Source organism: Ipomoea triloba, chromosome 3 (assembly GCF_003576645.1).
Source record: "Ipomoea triloba cultivar NCNSP0323 chromosome 3, ASM357664v1".
NCBI classification, from domain to species: domain Eukaryota; kingdom Viridiplantae; phylum Streptophyta; class Magnoliopsida; order Solanales; family Convolvulaceae; genus Ipomoea; species Ipomoea triloba.
The window spans coordinates 16,461,332-16,482,965 of record NC_044918.1 but is presented as its reverse complement, the minus strand read 5'-3'; the positions used below and the strand labels follow the sequence as shown (position 1 = coordinate 16,482,965).

The window sequence follows — 21,634 nt, the reverse complement described above, 5'->3', positions numbered from 1 at the left end:
ATGTACTAGATAAATTCCACATTGTGATTTTAGCTGACAAGACCGGCTCAGACCAAATAGGTTAATAGGTTGCTCTTACTAGAAGTTGAACTTGAGACTCATAAAATACTGTTCATTACTTTCCTATCCAAAATTTAATTGCTAATGTTTCCAATCTATATGCCAATAATATTCTTTATGTTAATTAAAATAAATTGATCAATTTCATCATGAGCTAAAAAATTAACATACTTATAGTTAAATATAGAAAACAACTAATCAAGTAACGTCATATTAGGATGTTAATATTATATGATAAATTTTGAGGAAAAAAAATATTATCACGCTAAAAATAAAGATATGTACTCCGTAATAAATATGTAGAAACTTAAATTTTTATTAGAAAAAGACTTAAAAATAGTGCATATATTAATTAATTGATGACTTTATATGTTATTTTACACGTGAATAATTATCGATTAACACAATCGCCTATCAACTAATACAATATGTTATATGCTAATTGTCAATCTTAATTCTCATCATATATATACATTAAAAAAACATCTTAGAGGTTTCAAAAAATCAATGGAGGCACAGGTAAATTATTAAAGTGAAGCTATATTGGCTAATTTAGGAGAAATTTATAATTTAGGACAGGTTATTCTAAAACACTGCTCGAAAGCATGGGGTATCTTTTTATGACACTTCAAGGGTTGACTTTCTAGAAGATGAAGTTCTAACTTCTATGATTCATTGCTTTTTAGTTAATTTTTTTAAAATTTATATTGCACTTATTTGTCAATTAACGGATAGTTAATTATGTTAGTTGATTTGACTAGATCAAACAATTAAACTCTATTAAAAAAAAAGCCAAAAACCTATTGCAAATATTCATTTACCAAACAAATGATTGTCTTTATGATATATCAAAAGATAGAGACACAAGATCCATGCATGGGAGTATCAGCATAGATGAGATGACATTAGCTGTTTAGTAAATGGTTGTAAGCAGATTGAGTTAGAGAATTTGAATAATTGATAACATTAGTTGATTGTAAAAATGTGTTTGGTAAATTAGCTGTTAGCTGATAGTTGCTTGATATAATTTCTTTACTCAAAAAGTTAATTGAAAAGGTTATTTTGAGCAACTTTTTTTTGAATTTAACATTCCGGAGTTACAAAAAGTTGATTAACCAAACACATAAATTGATTTTTTAACCAAGTCAAACAACTAATAGTGATCAAATAAGTTAAAATTGACTTATAGACTAACTGTTTTACCAAACATGGCCATAAAATTTTTCTACTTTCTCGAATTTTTAATCCTTTGAGGTCTTCCTAACATAAGTACAATTAGTTACGCTGCATAGTTCTTGATGACTGATTGAAAAAACTTGCATAATTGTAAATGATTAAATATGGCAATATGCTCAATCTATATATATGACTATAAAATGGAGAGAAATGAGAGAGTGAGAGTTGAAAATAGATCTCAACGTTAGCAAATGCCATACATTATATATATTTATATTTCACGAAGAAGTGGTCATACATACATATATTGACAAGGCAACATAATTTTATTTTATTTTATTTAATTTTTTCCAGATTTGAGTAGTCATAGGTTGAAACACGTTTGGTCACATGAATTGCATATAAACATAATATATAGGTGAAAAAGTTGACATTAATTGGAGCAAAGCGTGTTCGTTGTTTAAGAGATAGATGATCATCATCTTCAATTAATGACATGCGACGTTTACCTTATAAGATTTTCTTGCCCTAACAAATTTCAAACATGGTTATGTTCCCTTTGTTTAATTAAAACTTTTGAGAGCTAAGAAAGTTGTTTATGCATATACTCATAAACGGGAAATGCAGTATACGAAATGTGTAAAAAATTATAAATATATATAAAAAAATTATAAGTGTTTATTTGAAACATTTTATAAAATTTTGATAAATTTATTAGATAAAGCGTTCGTGATTAGTTTTTTGAGTATCACTGAGGCTCAAACCCTCACACAACCTCTCATGGGGGAGTGCAACGGTGCCACTAAACCATAAAGTCTTTACAAGAGTTATTTATTAAACTTAGTATTTGAGTTGATTTACACAGAGCGTAGTACAGTGACAAAACGGGCTTCACCTAGAAATGCCATCATCTTTCGAGTAACGATTATAAACTTACAAAATTCATAAAAATTGTATATTTAGGTTGTTCATAGTCGGCCGACTCAAATAAAAAAGTTTAGCTGGTTTCCACTAAGAGTCAAACTTATAACTTACTAAGTCAATAATCTGACTAATTTGGTTAGATTACAAATCTTTTTCTTTAGTCGTTACTCTATGAACCAAACACCAATCCACTACACGTCCCTATAGTGCAGGTCACTGGAGTCCAATGCAATGGCTTGTACGTACGAACAGTGTAATAGAATATAATCATTGTCAAAATTGTCATTTTCATTAAAATGTCATATTCCTATTTACGTAGTGGGGAAGAAAATGATTAGTTTTGAACAAAAATTCTTATCCAATAATATTATAACCAAAATGTAAATATAGAATGAAGACTAGGCAATTAAATTACTGGACGAACAATTTCCCCAAATCAATGATTTGCAGCTTGGTATACAGTCAATAGAAGTTACAATAACAGTTCTCTAATATTTTGATTTCTGGGGAGGTTTGGTACAACTCCACTTGATAATTACAAGCTATGGTAGTTGTTGTTTGATTTATTTGTTCATCTTATTTTTTGACATTTTTGCAATCCATATGACATGTAATAATACTAAACTCTACTTTTTTTTTGGTAGGGTGTGTGGAATATCTAGTATCTCTACCACCACGAGACTAATCTAAATTCATTATGAGTCACACATGCAAAGTTTGACTCTTACTTGATGTTAGGGATATTAGGTCCATACTCCGGAGCTTGACGAGGAAGTGTAATGAGGGAAGCCCTCGGCTGTTTTGGGACTCACTCGATGTCAAGTAGCCTTTTGCCTCTAAAAGTGGTCGAGCTAGTACATCTAACATCCTTGAAGTGTGCAAACCAAGTGGCCAATAGGGGGAGGGTAGTATAGTATGGGGGTTAATTCCAGCAATGGTCTTCCAACTATGTTAATTTTTTAAAATTAGTCCTTGACTTTTAATTTGGACAATTTAGGTCTCTTGACTTTCAATTTCTTTCTAGTGTTGGTCTTTTGGTCAAATTTTGATTAAGTTGAGGTCAAATGAAGGGGTAAATTTGTCTGTTCACATGTTTAGTGTATTAATACTCGTATTTCTCCTGTCCTATAGGCAAGAATACATATATGGTGAGTTAACTTCGACTGAGATTAGATTCATATATATAGCATATATGACAGGAGAAATACGAATAATAATACACTAAACAGGTGAACGGACAATTTTACCCATTCATTTGACCTCAACTTAACCAAAATTTAACGAAAGGACCAACATTGGAAAGAAATTGAGAGTTAAGGGACCTAAATTGTCCAAATTAAAAGTTGTGGACTAATTTTGAAAAATTAACATAGTCAGAGGACCATTGCTGGAATTAACTCATAGTATGGGCAAGGCTACCAGACCGTGCTTAGAGCAAATTCATTAGTGATTTTTATTTGATTTTTTGCAGGAGGAAAAAATCAAGTGGTTGGTTTTTCACAAATGGAGATGCTAGATTTTACTCTTTTTTTTCTTTCTTTTCTTGCAAATTTGATTTTTAGTGGGGTTCACACGGGAGAGAGAAAAGAAAAAAGCAAGAAGAATCTCGTTGAGTGTAAATGTGCATCTATACACGCGCCATGCTGGGTGTGTAAAAGTAAATTTTTTTTCCTCTTCTCTCCTCCTTATCTCTTATACTTGGACCTGCAAAATTAATAAATAAGTAGCAAAATCAAAAAGAAAAGAAAAGCCGGTCGGAGAAGCCTGGTGGCCAAAATTATTCGCTAAGTTCAGAGCTCTTTGCAGTGTATTTGGTGACCGATGGGAGATGAACGACATAATTAACGTTGTAATGTTATGGGGAGATGTACGAGAATAATAGTGTTAGAATATGTGTCCAAGAATTGACAATACAATTCTCCATAATTTACACGATGGAGATCGGAGTTGAGTGGGTGTAGTATCTTAGGAATCAGTATATTGTGCACTTAAGTTGGTTAACAACTGGCTATATATATGTCTCTAGTACTTATCTTTAATTTATTTAATTGAGCATTTTTTATCATTTTGTTTCGAAATAATTACTGACTAAAGCATTTTATATTTATAAAGAGCATAATATATATTGTGACGAATTTTTTGTTAGGCATTCTTGAGGGTGGCATGTGATCAAGAACCACGAATTTTTGGTAGACAAATCGATTGTTTATAAACATATATAGATGATTTTTGGTGTTTCAGGCTTAGTGCTTTTGTTTTTGTTTTGTTTTTACTTTTTTTTTTTAATCGAAAATTATGTTGTGCTCTTAATTAAACTTCTCTACTTTATATGTAATATAACTAGAATTTCTATGCTACCGAATTGTACTTGTATATATTATTGATTTTGATTTTGATTTTGATTTCGATTCTCGTGTATGGCCAAACAAATAGTCAACTTTTGTTAAAATTAATTACTTCAATTACAAGTTGATTCCAATCTCAATAATGAGTCCGATACTCCAATATGATTGTAAGATACAAAGGATAACACTTGTGTCAGACCGTCTCACGGATTACCAGGTGTGTAGACTATTTGTTTGGCCGTATTGAGCGTAGGTTGGGCGGTCATATATAATTGTAATGCCAAGTGTTCAGATGAGATTGAAGAGGTGATGGAATGTGATATGATGATTGTTCTATTTGGAAAGTATCTTTGAGTTAATTGTACGGCAAAAGGCTTATCGACCGGTCACGATAATGGACTTCATGGTCAAGTCCAATTGGGAATAGGTAGTGCGACGTGAGTTGAAGTGGAGCCTACCGGACGCTTGTTTGGGTTGAGAATCTTGGTTAGGGGATGAAGTTAACAACAACCGAAGATGATCAATTTTGATCGATCTTGTTTAAATACGTCTGGTTGTACCCGTATATTCCCTATCAGTAATTATTTGTCAAATCTACTAAGCATATTTTTATCAAGGATAACATTCATGCATGAAATAATGAAATGACAAATACAATACCCATTGAGAGTGTATCCCACTAGAGTTTTAGTCATCCAATTATAATGACATTAATTATCTCAATTTTGATTTATTCATTTTTTTAGTCATCAACATTTAAAATTATTTTAGTTTTAACCCAAAATGCTATTAAATACAATATATATGATGAAATTTTGTGAAATTTCACATATATAGTGAATGCATCATTGCACTCCAACACTTAGCAACCAAAATGGATCTCACTCCATTATATTCTAGAAAGTTTTTCAAGATTCGCCATCTTAACTATTCAAAAATATATAATAAAAAATTTCACTCCATTCTCATCTTTCTGACTCTCGAATAACTCTAAACATCTAAAAGTATATATATAAATGGTTGAATTTCTCACTTCCCCTTTTTAAAATCTTTTAAATTGCACTTACAGAAACGCCCTCAATTTCCACTCACTGATATCCTCTTGCTCCAATCCATTAACAAATTATGATAAATTATTCTGAACTTCGCTACTAAATTAAACTCATAGATATGTCATGTACAACTACAAATAAAAGGAATTGAAGTAGAGTAAGCCCATGTATTATGAAATAATTCCAAGAAATACACCATGATTCCCTCTACCTACTACCTAGATTGCTACATTCACATCCCCCATCACAAATAAAGCCACAGAAACAAAAAGAAAATTAAGAAAAACAAGAAACTTAAAACCATGCCAAATTTGTCAACTAATTGGATAGGTGTTGCATGGCAGAAAGAAAGAAATATTCCACAGGCCCCAAATTTCAAAAGGAAAAACAACAACATGTTGGAAGTGATACCCCACCTACCCTAGCTACTGGGCCCACCCCAAGATATCTTTGGCCTCTACATACAATTCATTTAATTTGCTGATGTATCTATAGACAAGTATAAAGTGAGGTTTGAAAATAAATATTTTTTGTTTTCAAAAAAAAAATATTTTTTAAAATAAAATAATAAAATGCAGTAGGGGCTTAATTTGGCTTCTAGAACTTCTAACAACTGTGCAGACCAACCTAACCCCCATGTTTGCTTACAAAGTCCTAAATACTGCAGTATTCATCGTTATGTATGTTTGACCTTAGCTTACAAATCCTCTGACCAAATCATTATTGGAGCAAACCGTGTTACATGCATATACATACATACCCTTCTTTCCAAATATAATAATTGCAGCCATTTTTTAACCTAAAGAAAATGACACTTAACTTTAATCATTCAATTATGATCATGACAAGAGCAGAGTTTAAGTTCGTTGTATTATTAAATATATACAAATTAAATTTACATACCGAATAGATGAAAGAATACGCTAATGACCTTATGGTCTAGTGGCACGAAGTGACTCTATGAGATGGAGGTAATGGGTTTGAGCCCCAGTGGAACAGTATTAACTCTTTATGCTTCAGTAGTTTTGAAAAATTAGTTATGAACAAATACTACATTGTAACAAAGTCACTAGTATTAAAAAAAAATGAAAGAATATAATAGTTAAAAGACAAAATATTATTTCTCCATTATTTTTTTTTTAACTTAACGTAAATTATTTTTAAAAAATGTTCTAAAAGATATCCCTACGGCCCACTCACATATTTTTCATTTTAATCACTAATGTTCAATTGAAATACAAGTTATTGAGACTTGGATCAACAAACTGAATCAAGTATTTAAACTTTTTTTTTTTTTGTTTCTTAATTATTATATGGATATATTAATAATTATTATATGGATATAATAAACCTTAACATGTTTAGTTCAGGAACTAAATATTGGAGGAATAGTATGATTTATACTCTGTGTGATGATGTGGATTATTACACATAAGCGAGATTTACCCAATAACACTATCAAATAGTAGTTACAAGTTTTTCGGGTCTTTCAAAAATATACAGAGTAGAGTGGAAAAGACATGAGTAAAGTATGTGTTGTATTACACTATTTGGTCCATTTGAAGAATAAGTTTCAAAAATTATATTTTAAAGGTTTAAGAAATAGAAATGCAACAAACATTTAATCGATATAAATACCAATATATATACTATATATTATTTATAGACATTTGCTACATGCATGTGAACATATATAGTTACTTGTTACAAATGAAGTCATGCCTTATTTCTAATAATAGTGTACTAGAGAGAATGTGTTATAAGCTAGCTATCACATTGATAAGTTTCGATTCAAGTCAAAGCAAATTCTTTAGAAAAAGGGTGTTTGGAAGATTATACTAATAATTAAAGGATATGTAGGATAATGAATAGAGCCGCGAGACTGCAAGATAAAAAGGAAGAGAGAGGCGATAGATGCAATAATCAGTTATATGATTTCTCATTCATGTTATATATATATATAATACACTGATATACACACTAATCGATATAAATAACTCTCTAATTATCGACTTATAACATTTCTAAAATCAAGTCTGCAATTCCACTAATAAATTCCTATATCTAAACTCGTATTAGTGTGTAATACCAATTACATCCCTATTTACAAATCGAAAATTTTTTTAAAAAAAGTTTTGTTTTGTTGCACGTTTCTAAATCATATTACAAGTCTTATATTTTGATTCCGTAGGTTTTGTTTTTTTCGATACTAACAATAGTTAATAAATTTTTTATTATTGTTTTTAAAAAAGCTCCCCGCGTAAAGGAACACACGCAGAAAGGAAGAAAGATAGAACAATCCAAACACAATGCAATATTTTTCTTAAATCGTTTAAAATATTGAAAATTCTAAAAAAAATGAATAATCAAAATTAAAACACAAAATGATGTAAAAATTTATATAGGGAGGATCCTACGACCATCAGAATGCTCATATAAATTTTTTTGATTTTATATTAATTCTCCTTCTACTGTTAAATTTGTATTCTATTCTTTCTTTTTTTTATGGATGAAATCATTAATCACCCGTGGTACTCTATTTAAATTTTAACAAAAAGAAAGAACAGTCAATCATATTCGAAATTCGCTTTTCGGCTGGCTAGACTCTAGAGCATATGTGGGAAACTGTTTTAGAAGTCTGGAAATTAAGCAGCTTCCAATGAGAGCGCAAGAAATTAAAGAACGAAGCAAATTAAAGTCAACAGGGCAGCCATGTCATTTCATCACGTTCAACCAAAATTTTAGACTTGTGACTTCTTACCCACTTAAAATATGTTATTTTATTTAATTAATATTTATTTATTTAGCCTCCACGTCTACGAAGAAAAGATCCCGTCCTCGAGTGCATGTTGTTGGTGTCATCTCCTTTCTATATATGTATAAAGCACTTCGCAAACCTCATTGTCTGTGTCTGTATAGAGATAGCATTTGCTTCAATTCTTCTCTCTGATCTTCTTCAACACTACAATACGCCTTTGAATTGCCGTCTTTCTCGACCGAATCGATCGATCGATTTCTCAGTTAGGATCGATCGATTTCTCAGTTATACGACGATAAATTGAAGTCGAATTGAATCGGAGATGAAGATCGCATTGGATTCGATCTTTACGGGATGTTTTAGGGCGGCGCCGGCGGCGGCCGGGAATGTCGACGATATGCCGGCGACGCCGAAGAAGCCGAGGAGAGAGGTTACGAAGCAGGCGTCGTTTACGAGGATTCCGGCGACGGAGCTGAGCTCCTCCGCGCTGTCGGAGGATCTGTCGATCTCGCTAGCCGGTTCCAACATTCACGCGTTCACACTGCAGGAGCTGAAAGTGATCACGCAGAGCTTCTCCAGCAGCAATTTCCTCGGCGAGGGAGGATTCGGACCGGTTCACAAGGGGTTCATCGATGATAAGCTTAGACCGGGTTTGAAGGCCCAGCCCGTTGCTGTTAAGCTCCTTGATTTGGATGGCTCCCAAGGTCATAGAGAATGGCTGGTGAGCATCAAATTCAAATCATCAAAATATTTTATTCAATTTAATAAATCATCAATTAATTATTTAATTTTTTTTTTCAATAGACAGAAGTGATATTCCTGGGGCAATTGAGACACCCACATCTTGTGAAGCTGATTGGGTATTGCTGCGAAGAGGAACATAGGCTTTTGGTCTACGAGTACATGCCCAGAGGCAGCTTGGAAAATCAGCTCTTTAGAAGTATGCCATCTTTTACCACCCCACTAATTCCAATTTTTTTTTTTTCGTGTGGGCCAAGTTCAGTACCTGCTCAATTCGATAGTGGTGTTGTGACTTATCGTGGAGGGACGTTGTTAAATGGATAATGTCAACATACTTACCACTAATTAGTTTGAAGTAAGATATGACAAATATATAGCTAATGAACTCTGTGGTTAAGCATGAGATCCATTATTTTTGTTAATTATATAATATATAAATATTAATTATTAGTTTAACATTTTAGTTAAGACATAATAAATTTTTCGGGTAGCTTTCAAGTAGACTTAAATGGAGTTTTAGGATGGGTTTTGTCAAATATTGTGAATGGAAGATAAGAAAAGGAGGGGGAAAATGCAAGTGATTTTGTCACAGTTGACCTAATAAAAATTTTAGTGATGCTTTAACAAATGTGGTAGGTGGAGGAGCTTTTATATAGTCCCCAGATTTTTACCAAATCAAAAATATAATTAGAATCGGTCTGCACTGCTCATTGCAAATTCAACGTTATTGGTTGATTGAGATTAGACCATTAAAATATTATAGCAATTCTCCCACGTTGTTAAGCAAACATAGACCTTATCATGTCATAAGTATATAGTCAAGTATATATGTCGGACCAACAATTTGTTAAGTTAGTCTCATTTTATGATTATAAATATCAGTGCTGTACATAAAAATGTTTTTATTCAATTAAATTAGTAATGACGAGTAGCGCGCATCAATATAATGTTGGGCGATTTAAATTTAAAAAATTTTTATTGCCTAATATTATACAAAATGTAGCGTTTTATAAACGCTTATTATTTTAATATACTTATTTAATAGCAAAAAAAATATTTTTTTAATATTGAAATAATATAATGCAGGATATTCAGCATCACTTCCATGGTCAACAAGAATGAAAATTGCTCTTGGAGCTGCAAAGGGTCTTGCCTTCCTCCATGAAGCTGAAAAGCCTGTCATTTACCGCGATTTCAAAGGCTCAAATATCTTGCTGGACTCTGTAAGTAACATTTTTTACTCTTGTTTTAAATGAGATAACTTCGGTTAAAATTAATCTTAATTTTTTATATATATTTACTGATCAAAGTCATACAATTTTCTTCAGGATTACAATGCTAAGCTCTCTGATTTCGGACTTGCTAAGGATGGTCCGGAAGGTGACGACACTCACGTCTCCACCCGTGTGATGGGTACCCATGGTTACGCTGCTCCAGAATACATCATGACGGGTAAAATTACAATCTTATATCATAACAACTATAAACAAACAAGAATTTAATTTTGAGTTATTAATAAGATTTTTTGTATGTGATTAATCTTCAGGACATTTGACTGCAGCGAGCGATGTGTATAGTTTCGGAATTGTGTTACTTGAATTGTTAACGGGTNCATCGATGATAAGCTTAGACCGGGTTTGAAGGCCCAGCCCGTTGCTGTTAAGCTCCTTGATTTGGATGGCTCCCAAGGTCATAGAGAATGGCTGGTGAGCATCAAATTCAAATCATCAAAATATTTTATTCAATTTAATAAATCATCAATTAATTATTTAATTTTTTTTTTCAATAGACAGAAGTGATATTCCTGGGGCAATTGAGACACCCACATCTTGTGAAGCTGATTGGGTATTGCTGCGAAGAGGAACATAGGCTTTTGGTCTACGAGTACATGCCCAGAGGCAGCTTGGAAAATCAGCTCTTTAGAAGTATGCCATCTTTTACCACCCCACTAATTCCAATTTTTTTTTTTTCGTGTGGGCCAAGTTCAGTACCTGCTCAATTCGATAGTGGTGTTGTGACTTATCGTGGAGGGACGTTGTTAAATGGATAATGTCAACATACTTACCACTAATTAGTTTGAAGTAAGATATGACAAATATATAGCTAATGAACTCTGTGGTTAAGCATGAGATCCATTATTTTTGTTAATTATATAATATATAAATATTAATTATTAGTTTAACATTTTAGTTAAGACATAATAAATTTTTCGGGTAGCTTTCAAGTAGACTTAAATGGAGTTTTAGGATGGGTTTTGTCAAATATTGTGAATGGAAGATAAGAAAAGGAGGGGGAAAATGCAAGTGATTTTGTCACAGTTGACCTAATAAAAATTTTAGTGATGCTTTAACAAATGTGGTAGGTGGAGGAGCTTTTATATAGTCCCCAGATTTTTACCAAATCAAAAATATAATTAGAATCGGTCTGCACTGCTCATTGCAAATTCAACGTTATTGGTTGATTGAGATTAGACCATTAAAATATTATAGCAATTCTCCCACGTTGTTAAGCAAACATAGACCTTATCATGTCATAAGTATATAGTCAAGTATATATGTCGGACCAACAATTTGTTAAGTTAGTCTCATTTTATGATTATAAATATCAGTGCTGTACATAAAAATGTTTTTATTCAATTAAATTAGTAATGACGAGTAGCGCGCATCAATATAATGTTGGGCGATTTAAATTTAAAAAATTTTTATTGCCTAATATTATACAAAATGTAGCGTTTTATAAACGCTTATTATTTTAATATACTTATTTAATAGCAAAAAAAATATTTTTTTAATATTGAAATAATATAATGCAGGATATTCAGCATCACTTCCATGGTCAACAAGAATGAAAATTGCTCTTGGAGCTGCAAAGGGTCTTGCCTTCCTCCATGAAGCTGAAAAGCCTGTCATTTACCGCGATTTCAAAGGCTCAAATATCTTGCTGGACTCTGTAAGTAACATTTTTTACTCTTGTTTTAAATGAGATAACTTCGGTTAAAATTAATCTTAATTTTTTATATATATTTACTGATCAAAGTCATACAATTTTCTTCAGGATTACAATGCTAAGCTCTCTGATTTCGGACTTGCTAAGGATGGTCCGGAAGGTGACGACACTCACGTCTCCACCCGTGTGATGGGTACCCATGGTTACGCTGCTCCAGAATACATCATGACGGGTAAAATTACAATCTTATATCATAACAACTATAAACAAACAAGAATTTAATTTTGAGTTATTAATAAGATTTTTTGTATGTGATTAATCTTCAGGACATTTGACTGCAGCGAGCGATGTGTATAGTTTCGGAATTGTGTTACTTGAATTGTTAACGGATGTGTATAGTTTCGGAATTGTGTTACTTGAATTGTTAACGGGTCGAAGGGCAATAGATAAGACTAAACCACAAAGGGAACAAAACTTGGCGGACTGGGCACGACCGCAGTTAAAAGATCCGCGAAAACTCCGGCGGATATTGGATCCGAGACTGGAGGGAATGTACTCGGAGGCCGGAGCCCAGAAGGCGGCGCTGCTGGCGTACGAATGCCTGAGCCACCGGTCAAAAAGCCGGCCGACGATGAGCACGGTGGTCAAGACATTGGAACCTCTAAAAGATTACAAGGAGGTTTCATCGGTAACATTCGTGTACACAGCCCCGACAGAAAAAGATACAAAAACAATAAGTGTTGAAAAAGATCATGGGGAAGAAGAGCAAAAGGAGTTGAAGAAAGAAACTGAGGAACACCGCCACAAACACCACCACCACCATCGTCACCACCACCAGAACCGCCATCAACATGATCACAAGCACAGGACGAGAAGTCCCAATTCCACGATGGTTTACTCTGAAACAGCTCTGGAGCAGAAATTAAGATCGAATAACTCTCCTTACATCATGGAATGAAGAGAGCTTAATCGTATCACGATAAGACGTTGCAAGTCAAATTGTATATATAGATTTGCTTTTGTATCATCAGCAACTATAAGTATACGATTTTTCATTTCTTGATTTTTTTTTGGAGAAGTTGTACTTACCCTTTTACTTAATACTATACTTACAGCAACAAACAATGTCACAAGATAATGGATGCTAAAATGTTTGGTTTTTGGAAATAAATATTTTTGTGGAATGCGTATAATATATAAATATAATATTATGCTTTCAAATTATAAATTTAGTAATTTAATTGAGACCGTCAATCTCATGCACAAGATCATTATGATTTATGAGTTCAAATTTTCACATCTCGAGTCACCGAATAAAAATAGACTGTGGTCCACGTGTTGATTGAAGTCTATTAAAATTTAAAACATCACATTCAAGAATGGAGAGATAAGATATTGAAAGTTCTTATGTTTGACTTACTTTAACATGTCTATTGTCAAAGAGTGAAATTGTAAAAATAATTTAAAAAATCACAATTTTAATTTTTTAATTGTTATCCGATATAAAGCTTTTGAAAGTTAGAATGTATATATACAAATACAAACATACATACTAATACTCTTCGCCAAATTTTTCAATAGTTGAGTTTAAAATTCATAAACAAATCCAAGTAAGCTCCTAAAGTAATCAAAAGTTTAATCCTTAAAAGTCTAAATTGACAATGTTTAGAACAATTGAGTGACAAAATTTTTAAACATTAATAATAAAGGACTAGATTATATAGAGGACAACAATTAAGACACACAAATGCGATTTTTCTTATTAAAATAAATGCATTCCGACATTTGATGACCATTCTTCTAGAGAAAAATATATATAAAACAAAAGGAATAATGAAATTAAAAACAAAGATATGAAATACAGCTAGGCAGTCTGAAACCAAAATGATATAGTCGGACCATATGTGTGTTGTTGGTGAGGGGTGACTAAATCATGCTAGCATCTATCCAAATTAAAGACTTGACTTCATAAACTATGATGATAAGGATGTTTGTGAGGAACCATCCATGTTGTTTCCTAAGATATAACAAATCCCTAGTTTTAAGGTGCCATTCATGGAGTCAAGGCTCATATAAAATATATACTCCGTATTTTGTATGTATTGATATGGTCCATTCGTATTGGTAAGTTGTTAGAATAAACAGCTGTGGAATAAGCTAAGTAGTTGTTTGGCAACTTCCCCAAACATCATCTTTGCCCAAGTTTAGCTCATTTCACTAGAATTGGTACATAGTCACATAACAAGTGTTAAAAATTGTAATTTTTTTAAAAAATATGTTAAGACATAGATCAGCATAATTTTTAATCAAATTCAAATGTTTTGAAACTTTGCAAGCTCTCGTTATGGCCTACAGGCTTTGAAGGGGGGAGGCCGGTGTGTGGGCCGATCCTTTTTAGGCCCATAAAACTGTCAGGTTTTAAATTCTATTTCTCAGCCTACTTTGACGACTCTACTCATTCTTAAACTTTTGCGTCGGGACTTTTAAAGCGTTAAAAAGGAAAAAGGTGTTCCATATTATTTGGTGGTTACCTTAGGGTACCATAGGCATTCGTTTGCTCGAGATCAGTAAGAGAGTTTGTGCATTTGTACACTCCCCTTCAGGCATGTGATAATTCACAAATAATTGATAATTTTTTTTAAAGTTTGTTTACCTGTCAGATTTGGAGGTGAATGATAACATTAAAGAAAATAACATTTTCTAAATTTATGTGGGAGAATTTGGTACACAATCACTAACAATGATATGATTGGAAGATATTTCCCATATGTTTGACTATTGAACCATCTCCGGAAAGTGTCTTTTTCATTTAGGTATTGTTTGGTTCATAAGTTCTAGAATCTAGAATATGAAATAGCAATCATTCTTATTGTGACTGTTTTTTTATTTAAATGAATATATAATAATAAAAAAAGACATTTTTAATTTATCTTTCAATTATTACAGTTGAATAATTTGTCACATGTCAGTTAAAAGTCTAAACTAATAGTTAAACTACACATTTATATTTATATGGTATATGTTTAACATGTGTCTTCACATATGTGTGTCGATTTACTTTTTGCATAAGGTTAAATTTGTCGCTCTAATATCAAATTAAAGAATATAATTTGTGTGAATTAAAAATCCAAAATGATACTCCCTCTTTCCCATTTTACCTGTCTTACTTTCCTTTTTATTTTGTCCCAAAATGTTGTTCTCTTTTCAAAATTGAACATCACCATCATTCTACTTTTTCTAATTTACCCTTTTGACTTTTGCATTCTTTATTATTTTTATTTCTAAAAGTGAAAAAGTGAAGGGTATAATTGGAAAGCACATTACCTTTACTATAATTTATTAAAAAGCGTGTATAAAGCAAATGAGACATCCATTTAGAGACGGATGGAGTACTTAATTTAGTGTTAGAGTCGGACTCAATTTTCAAATGACCTTACATAATCTTTTGATGCATTAATATTTTTTTTTAAATTTTCCTTATTGTTACAAAAGCCCATCTACACCAATTGCCTAACTGTGGTCGAGTTGGGCCCAATGCCACGGTCCAATATTTCTGCTTATGTCGACACTATGACACATAGTGAAGGCCCATGTACATTCCACAGTCTATTGTACATCGATTGGGAAAGTTGAATTTCCAAATACAAAATCAGAAGAACAGTACAAAATCGAGACTGGCAATCGAATCATCGGGACCGAAACCTAGCTTCCGATTAGATGGCATCCTTGGACACCGATGTGACTATGGTTCCGGCCGGCGAGGGCGAGGGCGGCGCCGGAGCGACGTCTTCCGTGGCATCGACTTCATCTTCGTCTAAGAAAGGGAAGAAATTCGAGATCAAAAAGTGGAACGCCGTTGCTCTTTGGGCCTGGGGTATGCATCTAACCGTAGTTCGCCTTTATGTATCGATTACAGTTTCGAAAACCCTGATGTTGCTGTTTTTATGTATATTTTTGTATCATTGATTGTATGGATGCGTATATGTATACATGATTGTGTGTGTGTGTGTGTGTGTGTGTGTTTTTTTTTTTGTGCTTATTTTGATCTTTATAGTTAAACAAAATTGTATATAATGGCGAGTTAAATCCTGAAACTTCTGGTGAATAATTAAAACCTAGCTGCTTGTAAGTATTGGTGTTTGTTTATTAGGTTATTCTTCACTAAATATTTCCAATATGATTTTGGTGGTGGCAATAGGTCTTTAACCTTGCTCTCTCTTTATTATAATGTGCACGGGTGTTCCATCCTTCAAACACAATTGAATGAAGTGTTAGCATATTAGTGAAGGAAAACAACAATAATTTGTGTTTTATCCCACCTATATGAAAGGTGTATTGTTTAATTTTGATTGTTGAATTTAATTAAGATAAACATATTAATGAAGAGAAGATAATGATGTATTATCTGCCCTAAAGATGCAAAAGGTTTTTACTAAGAAAATGTGTGTATACATAACTTGCCATGTGTATATTCATATAAGCTAAAGCTTTATTCATTATGTGTTTTGATAATTATACTTTGGTCATCTATCATTGCAGATATTGTGGTGGATAACTGTGCAATTTGTAGGAACCACATTATGGATCTCTGTAAGTTTCAGTTATCTTTTACCTTTCTTCACTCATGAAAATGTTTTGTTAGTTGATCATGTTTAACTTGAACTCTCGTTTTCAATATATATGGGGCTTGCTTTTCTTGTGTTTCTTAATTAGGTATTGAGTGTCAAGCTAATCAAGCTAGTGCAACAAGTGAGGAATGCACAGTTGCTTGGGGTATGTAGTTTGTTTTTGCTGTAATGTATTTGTACTTACCCCTTACCCCTTTCCTCTTGTTTACATAATCTGAATTGGCAATTCTGTTTCTATGGATTTTTCTGAACTTAGTTTGGGTGTGGAATACATGATCTGTCTTTGATCAGTATGATAACTAATATTTTTTTTTACTGTTGTGCTGCATATGAATATATGATTCTCATATTTCTTTACATCTTCAGATTTGACCGTGTACACTAGCTTCCTTTATGTGCAAATGATTGCTTCACTCTTCCAAAATGAAATGCATATAGGCTTTATTCAAGTTCACTTTTATTTCCTTGCACTATTACTGATTATCTAATTTTCCTTTGTAAGATAGAATTGTAATTCCCACAGTAGTTGTTTATGAGCATTAAACTGAATCATGTGTTTTTAGTCTTACATAAATTTTTCTTGCTAACGTGGCTAATTAAGTTTTCATTTTATGATCACTTCAATTGACATTCTGATATTCAAAGGATATACTATGATATCCTATCCTCAAAGAATTGATTTTATGATACAAAATATGTGATTGGCTGATAGCTTGATCTTGAATTACCTTGTGTAGTTATATTCGGGATGTCTTATTTTCTAAGAAATTATATTCCCAGTATCCCACAATTTACACTACTGTGTTTATTAATCTACTGTTTCCGGAGTATTTAGATCAACCTTTCATAGTTGCACGAGGTTGAAATGACCAAGTGCTTCATTCTCTATGAATTTTAAAGTTTATTTCTATGCTGTAATTGCCTTGAGTTGTAGTTGACTATATCTGTTTATAACTGGCCATTGTTTGTTGGCTGCAACTGCTGTTTTTAATGTGGATGCCTAGCATTGGATTTCATGCACATTTTTTAATCAAGGATAATTGTTTATAGGAGTTTGCAACCATGCATTTCATTTCCACTGCATCAGCCGATGGCTCAAAACTCGTCAAGTGTGCCCCTTGGGTAAGCATTTACTCATGTCATCTCAATTTTGGCAGCATGCAGTTGTTTATTTCCTCCTAACCCTTCTTTTACAATGTTGCATCTTTCAGACAATAGCGAGTGGGAGTTCCAGAAGTATGGTCACTAACCGCATCCTTCGTGAATGAAGCTACTGCCAATCTTCTGCTCTGTTCATATTCGGAGAGCGATGGCAGCATTTAAGGCTGACATGATTTAAACTCATGCATTGTGAATGCCAAGAACACTCTTAAATATTTGGTTTGCTTAGATTGTGATATGTAATATGTATACCTATTGAGATTTCCTTAATTCTATTTTGCTGCAAAATCTAAGTGATCACTTATTAGCTGATGTCAATACCTGTGAACCCCTGAGGTGAGTAGAGAGAGTAGCCCCTCCCTGATCAGAGTTTGGTACTTTGTGCTTTCAAGTATTCCTACGTGCCTATTTATTGATGAAATTGCAATGTAGTGCACGCCTTGTTAATAGTTCTGTAGTTTTGTTATTTTATTTTTTCCCGGGAGGTTGGGAATCTAACTTGTGATATCTTAACTTAGTATTGCAAGACCACAAGGTTTTGAGCTATAGTTTATTGTTGAAATTGAGATGTAGGCTGCTCATTAATAATTTTAGAGTTTTATTTTATATACATATAAATATAGGAGGTCAAGCACCTTGTGCATAATTGGCACCTTTGTGACTCTTTTTGAGGAAAGGTTACAGATTAAACTCTGATGGTGGGGTATTGAATTTTTGGACTACAGTTGAGAAATTTTTTTAGATGAGAATAGGCTTTCAAGTGATTAGTTTGGATTGATTTGTTTTATTTATTTGAGTAGATTAATGGTTGACCGTGATTTGATTGAAAAAAAACAAAAGAAAAAAAAAAGGTGGGTTAGTTTTTTAAAAGATTATAAATTTTTAAGTTTGTAATTATATTTATAAGAGTTAATATCCGATTTGGTTCATCGATTATTAAGATTTATTACTTTGATCCTTGGTTTTTAAATTTGCTTAATTTTATATCTATGCAATTTTTACTTAAAATAGTCTTAAATTAAAATAAACCTATTTAGGATCATTTTGGTTAATAATTGTATAGTCGGGGATGAAATTGAACAAGTTTGAAAGTTGAGGACTAAAGTAGTGAGATCTTAATAGTTGAGAGATCAAATCGGGTATTAACTTTATTTATAAAATTGACTTTGTATTTTTTTTATTAAAAAATTTTAATCATCGATAATCTTGATGAATAGTTGAGATCAACTTTTTTTTTTTTACAAGAGGGGGTAATTCTCATTTAAGCATGTGTGTACACACATATATACATACATACATATATATATATACATACATACATACATATATATATATATATATATATATATATATATAGAGGGTCATGTTCAGGTGTGACCGTGCCTTCCCGTGCGGCCATGTGGTTTACACAACTCAATGTTAAGAAATGCACCACTCAATATTAAGAAGCATTTTTATTTTGGTGCATTTTGTAACATTGAGTGGTGCATTTCTTAACATTGAGTGGTGTAAAACGCACGGCCGCACGGGAAGGCGCGACCACATTTGAATAGAAATATATATATATATATATATATATATATATATATATATATATATATATATATATATATATATATATATATATATATACACACACATACATGCCCACACTGACACACACTCAAATGAGAAGTTGGAAAAGGAATTTAGAATGCTCTAATTTAACTTAAATGTTGGTTTCACTCCAGCAAAAGGTCTTGACTTGTAAGTCATTTCACTGCTAAAAGAAAAATTCTTGTCTAATCAATTAACAGAGTTTTCTTTTTCATTTCACTGCTGCAATCATCCTTTTGTGAGTTGTGATTTAAAAAGAAAAAAAAAACAATAATAATTGGTGGCCAATGAATTAGAAGGTAAAAACAAAAAAGGCAGATGCAGATTGCAGAGTGGGGAAGCGTAATGAGTAATGCGTGAGAATATAATGATTGTTGTGTAGTGTAGTGTGCATGGGGAAAGGGGAAAACAAATGAAAAGAAAAAGACGAGAAGGGAACAACACTTTCTGAAAGCGTTGTCTGTATAGTACTAAAGCAATTCAAGTGCCAGTGCTTGGTATGGAAGAAGGACCACTTCCTTTAGCCCTCAGTTGCCTTTGCATACTTCCCCGGCCCCCATCATCGCAGCACGAATCTTATGCACTGTCAATTACTGTTTCAAATCCCTGTATGAATAATAATTGATATCAAAAGAAAAGTAAAGAAGATTAAAGAAGGGTAAAAAGCAAAAAGAGCAAATAAAATGGTGATGTGCTGATCTGATCTGATCTTAGAGTGAATTGCAAGAGTTTAAGTATTACTTCACAATTTCTTTTGAATGTACTTAATGTGAGATTGTCTATACTGTATAATGGTTCGAATATGACCAAGATATTGTTCAATGTCCCACGAACTCAACTAGGATGCAGCCCGACCTCCCAGATTCAAAAGCTAACCCCTGTATGTATGGGGTTGGTTTTTGTCAGCTACCACTTCAACACGTGTCACTACCGAATACCAACCTAAGCAGGGACCGAACCAGGATTTGTTGGTGCGGGGCCAATCACAAAATTACATAAATAACATATAACGTCGGTTTTTCGATAAACTGACATAAAAAATGTATAATATTTTTAAATAATCCTTAGCTTTAACGTCGGTTATTTTTCAAATAACTGACATTGTATATCAAAATAAAAATTAAAAAAAGAAAAAAGAAAAAAGAAAAAGCATATGACGTCGTATGCACTATTCGATTTTTTGAATATAAAATTGGTGAATACTACGTCGTATTATTATTATTATTATTATTATTTTAATAACTAAGTATACGACATCGGTTTTTTGAAATACATTATAGACTTGTAGGTTAGACGTTGTATGTTATTTTTGATAGAACAACATCTAAATTTAACCGACGTTGTATGGTCTAAATAACCGATGTTAAAAGTCTCTCCGGAAACTCACCAAAAACACATCTAACAAAACTACAAAAGCAATCAGCTCATTTGACATTTAGCTACCATTTAACTACAATATCTAGACTTTTTGTTGTGGTTAGGACTAATGAATCTTGCTCCAATAACGAGTAATTCATAAAAAAAAAATAAAAAAAAAAGATTCAAATTAAAGCTTCAAATAATAAAAAAGAAATGGAAAATTACATGTAGATTTACCGCTTGAAGATTGAAGAAGAACATGCGGTTGAACTGTTGAAGTGCGAATTGCAGAATGCGAAAGTCCGAACTGTGTTGTGAGTTGTGGTCTACTGCTGTATGGTTTGGATGGTTTGGGATTGAAAGTCAAAAAGACAAATAGTATAAAGCTTACTCTAGAAGCTTGCTTGGAGGGAGCAAAATGACAAATATTTGGTAAGGAGGGGGTCGGAGGCACACAAAAAAAAAAAAAAAAAAAAACTTTGGAGTACAATATTAAGGCTCCATGCTGCTCTCATGTAAATCCGCCACTGAACCTAAGTCACTCATAGTTGTCTACCACATCAACCTTGTTGATTAGTAGATTTTCGCCATGTGTTTCCTACTCCAACTATATAAATATTATACTTCACCTACTTGAAAGAGGATATGGATACATTTTTAGATCGGGACTAAACTCACTTGTAACATGAAATTGTACTTGACAACATTACCATTTACCATAATCCATAATATTATTACTTTACTTCATTATCCCTTAACTATACACTACAATACTTTGTAGCATATAAATCCTAGGCGTACTATTTACACTATTACATCATATAAACAAATTTACTCAATACTCATAACACATAAAATTAAAATTATTTTACTTTAAAAAAGTATCAC

At 32.5% G+C, this 21,634-nt stretch overlaps 2 protein-coding genes across 4 annotated transcripts; both read left to right on the top strand.

Moving 5' to 3' along the window:
- Positions 1-8,426: 8,426 nt before the first annotated feature.
- On the top strand, positions 8,427-13,186 carry LOC116014387 (serine/threonine-protein kinase RIPK). Of its 3 annotated transcripts, XM_031254436.1 has the most exons (7): positions 8,429-8,965; positions 10,692-10,762; positions 10,846-10,981; positions 11,869-12,005; positions 12,111-12,234; positions 12,329-12,351; positions 12,394-13,186. In XM_031254436.1, the coding sequence occupies exons 1-7, from the start codon at positions 8,638-8,640 to the stop codon at positions 12,958-12,960; spliced, it is 1,386 nt and encodes a 461-aa protein (XP_031110296.1). In that variant the 5' UTR covers positions 8,429-8,637; the 3' UTR covers positions 12,961-13,186. The 3 variants fall into 3 exon arrangements, with proteins under 3 accessions (XP_031110293.1, XP_031110296.1, XP_031110294.1); XM_031254433.1 differs by having other exon boundaries at positions 8,427-8,965; positions 12,329-13,186; XM_031254434.1 differs by lacking the exons at positions 10,692-10,762; positions 10,846-10,981; positions 11,869-12,005; positions 12,111-12,234; positions 12,329-12,351 and adding exons at positions 9,120-9,255; positions 10,143-10,279; positions 10,385-10,508; positions 10,603-10,665 and having other exon boundaries at positions 8,430-9,036; positions 12,434-13,186.
- Positions 13,187-15,625: 2,439 nt separating this feature from the next.
- Positions 15,626-18,238, top strand: LOC116012189 (RING-box protein 1a-like). The gene is made up of 5 exons (XM_031251670.1): positions 15,626-15,876; positions 16,542-16,592; positions 16,716-16,775; positions 17,681-17,752; positions 17,842-18,238. Exons 1-5 carry the CDS (start codon positions 15,720-15,722, stop codon positions 17,877-17,879), a joined length of 378 nt encoding a protein of 125 aa, XP_031107530.1. The 5' UTR covers positions 15,626-15,719; the 3' UTR covers positions 17,880-18,238.
- The last annotated feature ends 3,396 nt before the right edge of the window (positions 18,239-21,634 follow it).

Coding starts and splice junctions, on each gene's coding strand:
- LOC116012189 (XM_031251670.1), top strand. CDS start 15,720: ATGGCATCCTTGGACACCGATGTGACTATGGTTCCGGCCGGCGAGGGC. Junction 16,593..16,715: donor GAACCACATTATGGATCTCT/GTAAGTTTCAGT, acceptor TTTCTTAATTAG/GTATTGAGTGTCAAGCTAAT. Junction 16,776..17,680: donor GGAATGCACAGTTGCTTGGG/GTATGTAGTTTG, acceptor AATTGTTTATAG/GAGTTTGCAACCATGCATTT.
- LOC116014387 (XM_031254433.1), top strand. CDS start 8,638: ATGAAGATCGCATTGGATTCGATCTTTACGGGATGTTTTAGGGCGGCG. Junction 10,763..10,845: donor AAGGTCATAGAGAATGGCTG/GTGAGCATCAAA, acceptor TTTTTTCAATAG/ACAGAAGTGATATTCCTGGG. Junction 10,982..11,868: donor GGAAAATCAGCTCTTTAGAA/GTATGCCATCTT, acceptor AATATAATGCAG/GATATTCAGCATCACTTCCA.